At 46.8% G+C, this 7,004-nt stretch overlaps 1 protein-coding gene across 1 annotated transcript; it reads right to left on the reverse strand.

The window, feature by feature from the left end:
- Positions 1-1,662: 1,662 nt before the first annotated feature.
- Positions 1,663-5,023, reverse strand: LOC102812498 (trem-like transcript 4 protein-like). The gene is made up of 3 exons (XM_006860590.1): positions 4,963-5,023; positions 4,458-4,799; positions 1,663-1,772 (listed from the first exon to the last, which is right to left on the reverse strand). Exons 1-3 carry the CDS (start codon positions 5,021-5,023, stop codon positions 1,663-1,665), a joined length of 513 nt encoding a protein of 170 aa, XP_006860652.1.
- Between the last annotated feature and the right edge of the window lie 1,981 nt (positions 5,024-7,004).

A 7,004-nucleotide genomic window follows, 5' to 3' on the forward strand; every position in this document is an offset into this window, starting at 1 on the left:
CACACAGTGCCAGTTCTTCTTTCTTGATGGTGGTAGATCCCTTGATCACTACTTAATTGTTTAATCTCTTTTGTATATCATAAGAGATTGACTCAAGATACAACGTCATTCTGTAGATTTAATTACAATATTAGAATCACAGTAAGAAGCAACAACCCAAAGATGCTTGGACTAGGGGAGGAATATCCAGGGGGTGCTGGTGGAGTGGGAGGTTCTATAGCAGCAGATGCAGGTAGACATATCCATATCTGGACATTTCCTTCTCTCCTATATCCTTCCTCCCACATCTCAGGGGGAAGTGATAAGGAAAAGCTCTGGAAATTAGAATATGCCATACTTTCTCTTGGCCTGTGAGGTGAGTAAGAAATCAACTTGAATTCTTTGTTATTTTGGGACATATCTGTTAGAGCAATAAGATTATCCTAATTAAAATATGCAGAAATCAAATAAATACAGAAATGAGAGAGAGGAGAAGTCAAAACAGCAAACCCATTGCTGTCGAGTTGATTCCAACTCAAAGTAACCTTATAGAACAGACTTGACTGCTCCAGGGGGGTTCCGAATTTGTAATCAATATGGAAGCCAACAGACTTATCTTTCTCCCACAGAGTGGCTGGTGGGTTCAAACCTCCAACCTTTTAGTAAGCATTTGAGCTCTAGGCTCCTGAGAATAAGAGAAGGATGAACAAAATAAAAACAAGATACGCAAATCTTTAGGAACGTTAATCCAGAGAACAGTGAGTGTAAATAAAATAAAGAGAAATACCTAGAGACCCAAAAGAGATTTTCAAAACAAGCTGTTGTTGTTGGAAGTGCTGTGGAGTTAGTTTAGACTCGTGGTGAACCTGAGGTTTTAAATATTTTACAGGAGCAGAAACCTTATTTGTTAGCTGGTGAGCTCGAGCCACCAACCTTGGGTTCACCGTCCATTGCGTATCCTATGGAGCCACCGTACTTCCTCAAAACAACAAGAGTACTATGAGTCAGCTTCAGTGGTGGAATTCTTGCCTTTGATGCAGCACTCCTGGCCAGCGCAGCTCCACCAGTCAGTGGAGGCTTGTGTGTTTCTATGATACTGAACAGGCTTTAGTGGGGCTTCCTGGAAATCGGGAAATATTCCGCAACTGAAAACCCTATTGATCGTAACAGTCTGTTCCCATTGTGCAAGTTGGGGGTGACTCAAAGGCAGCAAACAACAACAACAACAACAACATGAATAATCATACTAATAAATTTGGTAACCTGAATGAAATCAATCCATTTCTGGACAGATAAAATTTAAAAATTGGCATAAAAAACTAAATGTTTGACTAGATTAGGAAAATTTAAAAATCAAAATCAAATCATATCGCTTCCCTGAAGGCTAGAGCAAGGGGGAAGGGGAGAGGAATCCCAGGACCCAGAAGAACTTTCAAGGTATCCATTGCCAGCCTAAAGCTTAGCAACCCAGTGCTTTACCGATGACACCACCAGGGCTCCTTTTTTCAGAGTACAGATACACCCTAATTGATACAATTGAGTCTAGGAAATTGAAAATAGGGAATTTCCCCCATGTAACGTCTATGGCTGTCTGGGAGTCCTCAGCGCTTAGTGAGAGGTGCCATCACAGAGATGGAAGCAGGTGCTGGGAGGCACAGGCACAGGAATAGGAGACCAGCAATCTCAGTGGTCACTCTGGGTCCGCAGGCTCAGTGGGGAGTGCCCATGGGCCCCTGGGTCTTGACTGGGCTGAGGGCATACAGTGCTGCTGTTCCCATGGTACTGCTGTGTCTCTGAAGGGTGAGATGGAGGAGGCATTCAGAACTGGAAATGTGCATTCACAGACTCTGTTCCCTTCCAAACTGAGCCTTTCTGCTGACCCTCTTCCCATTCCCATTTTCCTAACCCCGCTGTCTTTTGTCCCCCTAAGGGATCTCCATCTGCCCATCCTTCTTCCCCTCAAGAAATAAATAGAATGATATGAAGTCCCAGGCCCAGAACTCTAGGGCTCTGGGTTCAACTCTTCCCTCTCCAATGTCAAACTTTCCGTGAGGGTGGACTGTAGGAATCACTCGCAGGTATGCTTGGCCCTTCCTTGATGGTGGAAATGAGTATCTCTAAGTGTGTGTTGTATGTCTGCATGTACTCCTGAGAGTTAGTTATGGGGGACACCTGAGGCTACAGTCTAGCATTTGTGGGTGAATGTAGACCAGAGATGAGTTTAACAGTGAAAGAAAATGGTGGATTGTTACAACCAATTGAAACAGAAAAAAAATGAAACTGAAATTGGCATGCTATCATTTATATAATGTCCCGTCTGTGATCACTGGTTACTTCTTTCTGCAGTCCCTCTCACTCAGGAAAGAAGCTGTGTTTTGCTCCACTGCCTCCCAAGCTGAACCCCAGCCCAACTCACCAGGATTTTAAAGCTCAGGACTACAAAGAAGGCTATCAGCAGGATGCCCTTGGTTGTGTAGACTCCACACAACATCAGCCACAGGAAATAGCTGGCAGGCAGATGGGAAAAAAGAGCTTTGATTCCATTGAAAACGGGAAGAAGAAGGGAAGGAGGCACCTTCTCCAGCACATCCCTGAGTCCAGCCTGGGGCTGGAGACTGTGTGCCCCTCCCCTCTGGACTCACTGGGAAGAGGCAGTGGTCAAGGGGAGAGCCATACAGGTCTCTCTGGAAGAAGATCACAGGAACCCAGACAATCTGAACAGAGGAAGAAGGTAACCAGGAGCATAGAAATGACCAAGAAAACAAAACAAGTCCTTAATGTTGAGTCAATTCCAACTCATGGGGACCCCATGGATTGCACAAGAGAACCGCTCCACAGGGTTTTTTTATGTTTGTTTCTTAAAAAAGCTATAATGTTTGTGAAAGGAGCCCTGGTAGTGTAGTGGGTTATTCGTTGGACTGCTAACCACAGGGTCAGTGGTTCGAACCCACCAGTTGCTCCATGGGAGGAAGATGAGCCCTTTCTGCTCCTGTAAAGATTTACAGCCTTGGAAACCCTATGAAGGGTCCCTATGAGTTGGAACTGACTCAAAAGCACACAACACCAACAACAATGTTTGTGGAAGGGACCCATACCGATGCTGTATTGGGCTACTAACTGCAAGTTCGGTGGTTCAAACCCACCAGCTGCTCCAGGGGAGAAAGATGAAGCTATCTGCTCCTGTAAGGAGTGATTCTATGCTATCCTAATGGGTCACTATGAGCTGGAACTGATTTGGCAGCAGTTGGTTAATCTTTGTGGAAACAGATCACCAAGTCTTTCTTTTATGGTGCTACCAGGTGGGTTCCAACCACCAACCTTTAGGTTAGTAGTCTGTCAGACTTGTCTTTTCTTTTGTGTGACAATGTTTGCAGTTCTGCAGCACTGAGTTCTATATGATAGGAGTGAAGGCTACTGGGACCAGAGGGACCAACAGCAGTGTCATGGGGCCAGGGAGAGAAGCTCCCAGCTCTGCAATAGGCACACCTGGGTGGGGACTCTCAGGAGATGCCTTTGGAGAGTCTCTGCACCCAGAAGGGACTCTGAACCAGGAAACAGGAGGGCTCTAAAGACACTGAGTGACTTTGTACAGGCTACTTGCTTGCTCTGGTATCATTTCAGCGTGGGCATAAATTCCCTTTTAACCCTGGTCATGGGCTATTTCTGGCTCCAAAATGGAGGAAGCTCTCCTTCACCTTTGCCCATCTGAGCTGAGTCCTGGGGCCCTCCTCTCAAGTTCCTGTAGCTCATCTCCTATGCTGCTGCCTCTCTGTTCTCCCCCTTCTAGAATCTGAGGCCACACAAGTCACTAGTCCAGCCCTTCCCAGGCCCATCCCCTCTGGTGAGTCCCCAGACCTACCTGTTATTAGAGCCATGGCTGGAAGGTGAACAAAGGGTCCTCTCTGAAAAGCAAGTGTGACTGATGACAATGTGGAAGGTGCCAACAGCCCATGTCACCAGAAAAGAGGATGGGTCAGCCCCCAAATCCTAAGAGGAAGAAAAGCCAGAGCCAGCCCCTCAGGGTCCTTCAGGTCAGGATTTCCTAGGCCAGGCAGGTCTGACTCAGGGGCCTAAATGAAGGGAGGGAACCTCTCCCAGAACTGGTCAGGGGAGGCCTGAGGAGAGACAAGTTCTGATACTGAGTCACCCCAAGAACAGGGATTTCTTGGAACAGAGATGGCACAGGCCAATTATCCCAGAAGTCTGCACCACATCTCGTCACATCTGAGTCTCTGTATCATGGAGTCCAGGTTCCCCACAGATACCTGATGTGACTGGGATAGATATGTGACCAAAACCCAGTGGTCCCTGTGTTTAGCTTCTACCTGTTGGGCCTGGACACACAAGGATGGAGGTGACAGCCCAAATCTGGATCAGAGGGAAGGAAAAAGTTGGTGGTTGAAGGAGGCACAAGAAGAGGTTGAGCGGCCTTTGTCCTGAGAGTCCAGGGAGGTGCAGTCCCTCCACAAGGAGCTCACCTGGATTCACCACCACAGGAACCATTCTGAGCTGACTGATGATGTGTGAGGAAACATTAAAGGTTGCACACCAGTAGAGTCCCATGTCATAATTGTTGAGCTTGGCCATGGTGACATTAAGGAAGCCAGAGTCAGGGTCATCCCAGATTGTGTATTGGTTATCCTGAGCCAATGTCCTGGGCTTAGAAGTGGTGACTAACATATTGCAGCCATTTGGCTTTTTCCTACACCAGGTTCTTAATTGATAAGGCCTTCTAAGGTGTGAGTACCTGCAGGTCACTAGCAGTGCCTCCTCGACCTCTCTCTGCTCTATGTCTGCCTCAAGGCTCTGCATCCAGGAACCTGGAAAACAGGTCCTCAGGTCAGGCTGAAGAGTAAGACCCTGGCCCCAGATACCACTCTGGCCCCAGCCATTTCTGTGTCCTGTCCCTCTTTTCATACTCTCCTAGGCTTCCTCTTCCCTTTCTTTGTTCCCTCAACCCACCCTCCTGTCCCTTTGCCTCACCTGAGACCAGGACCAGCAGGACCAATAGGACCAGCAGCAGGTGTGGAGCCTCCAAGGCCATACTGCTGTCTCTTTGTGTCGAAGTGTGTGGAGTGGGGATTGCAAGGTGGTTCTGTATCGGACTCTGAAGCTGGACCTGAGTCTACCCAGACACCTCAGCACATTGAAGTACAAGATTGAGAAAGGAAAGGCCTTGATTGGGTAAGTGTGAGGCCTGCAGAGAGGGGTCTGTGGCCAGAAAGGAGATTGAGAGGCAGGCTATGAAAATGTCCAGCTTGTTGGGTATATCTCTGTTCTGCAGGGGTCTCAGCCCTAGGTCAGCCAAGTGACTCCAAGGTACCATGGATGCTTCTTGGCTCCCTCTACCCAACTCCCCAGCCCAGCCCACTCCCAACCCCCAACAGGCACTTACCCACTGAACAGGAAGATGCTGCAAGTTCCAGGAGGAAACCAGGATGAACTAAGAGTCTGTACTACTTCTCATAATCTTGCTTCTTTTACTTCATTCTTCTAGAGCTCTGGCTTGGTCCACGTTCCCTCAAAGGGCAGGCTAGTGGGTGGGGTCTCAGGAGGGCATTTGAGGCCTGACCAAGCCTTAAATCCCTTCAGTCCTCAGGGAGAGCAGAGCCCTCGTGGCTGGGGTGTGCACTGCTGAAATGGTCACGAAGAACACATTTCACTCACCAGCTTCCACTGCTCCTAAAGACAAGTGGCAGGGTGATTTTCAGATGGCACCTGCCAGGATTCAAGAATACGCAATAATTACCAGGAGCCACAGAAATACATTCTCACTCGCTAATCCCAGTCAGTTTCCTTACTTAGCACTCCACCCAGACACACATCTCTATAGCATGCCTCAAGAAGTATGACACCGGAAACAACAATGACAACAGAGTTTTATGCTTAATATCCTCTTCCAGGAGGTGATTGTCCACAGCAGGTAAGAATTGCATACAGTATTGAATACAAATTGTAGTATGTTATAATGGACATTGATTGATTTAAATAAACATGAAATCATGTGTTAAACCTTCAAAAGATCCTAACTGAATTGGTCCTAGGTTGATTGTGCACAATGCGCTTGGCAGAACTCAACAACAGGAAGTTCAGAAGCCTCTGCCCTTGACTCACTGGGGAAATGGATGAGACATCAAAGCCATAAATTCCTCCTCCTCCTGGACTCATGGAACATTGGGTGTCTTCCTGGGGAACATTCAGACGTTCAAATTGGATAATATGTCTTGGATAAACTTGTTACAAGTCATGGAAATGACTCTGAATAGTTTGAGTTTAAATCTGCACTTCCTATCTTGAGTGCTTCTATGGAACTGGACACATAGGAGAGGAGATGGACTTTCAATTTTCTGGAAATTAAGTAAAAAAATAAATCAAAGAAGAAGAGGATTTAAGACAAAGAAGAAAAATGCGTTTTCAGCTTAGACTTGACAAAGCCTGTTTCCAGGGTTATCTAAATTTGGGATTCCCAAACTTGTTTTACTATCAGCCATGAGTTGTTAAAAAATGCCCCAACCCAGGTCACACCCAGACCAATTAAATCAAACCCACTGAGGAGTACCCAGACATGGGTAGTTTTGAAGCTCCCCAGGTGGTTGTAGACAAGTTTGGAAAGCACCAGTCTAACTCAAATTTGATACAATCCTTGTATAACACTGGTCACTATCTGTTTTCATTATAGGAAACTGAGGAGCAGCTATTTTGGGTTAGTCATTGAAGGTTCCCACAGAGAATTCATGGCATGACTTGGGTCCTGACCCCATGTTCATTCTACTGCACATTATACTCTGGGGCAGAACAGGAAACAGAACCAGGGATCTTCAAGCAACTACAGCTGTTGTGACCCGCTCTATCAGAAACACTGCTGAGTTTAGTTCTTTAGTGCACTTGAGGGTGGTGGACAGGCTGCCTCGCCCCCTGCTGGACAGACAGTGCTGTCACCATGCACGTATGTGAACACTGTGAACAACCTGCAATTTCTATGATTCTTCCCTTTTTTCCTCCTTGCAGGGTCCCAAGCTCAAGTT

Source organism: Chrysochloris asiatica, unplaced genomic scaffold (genome assembly GCF_000296735.1).
Source record: "Chrysochloris asiatica unplaced genomic scaffold, ChrAsi1.0 scaffold00038, whole genome shotgun sequence".
NCBI classification, from domain to species: domain Eukaryota; kingdom Metazoa; phylum Chordata; class Mammalia; order Afrosoricida; family Chrysochloridae; genus Chrysochloris; species Chrysochloris asiatica.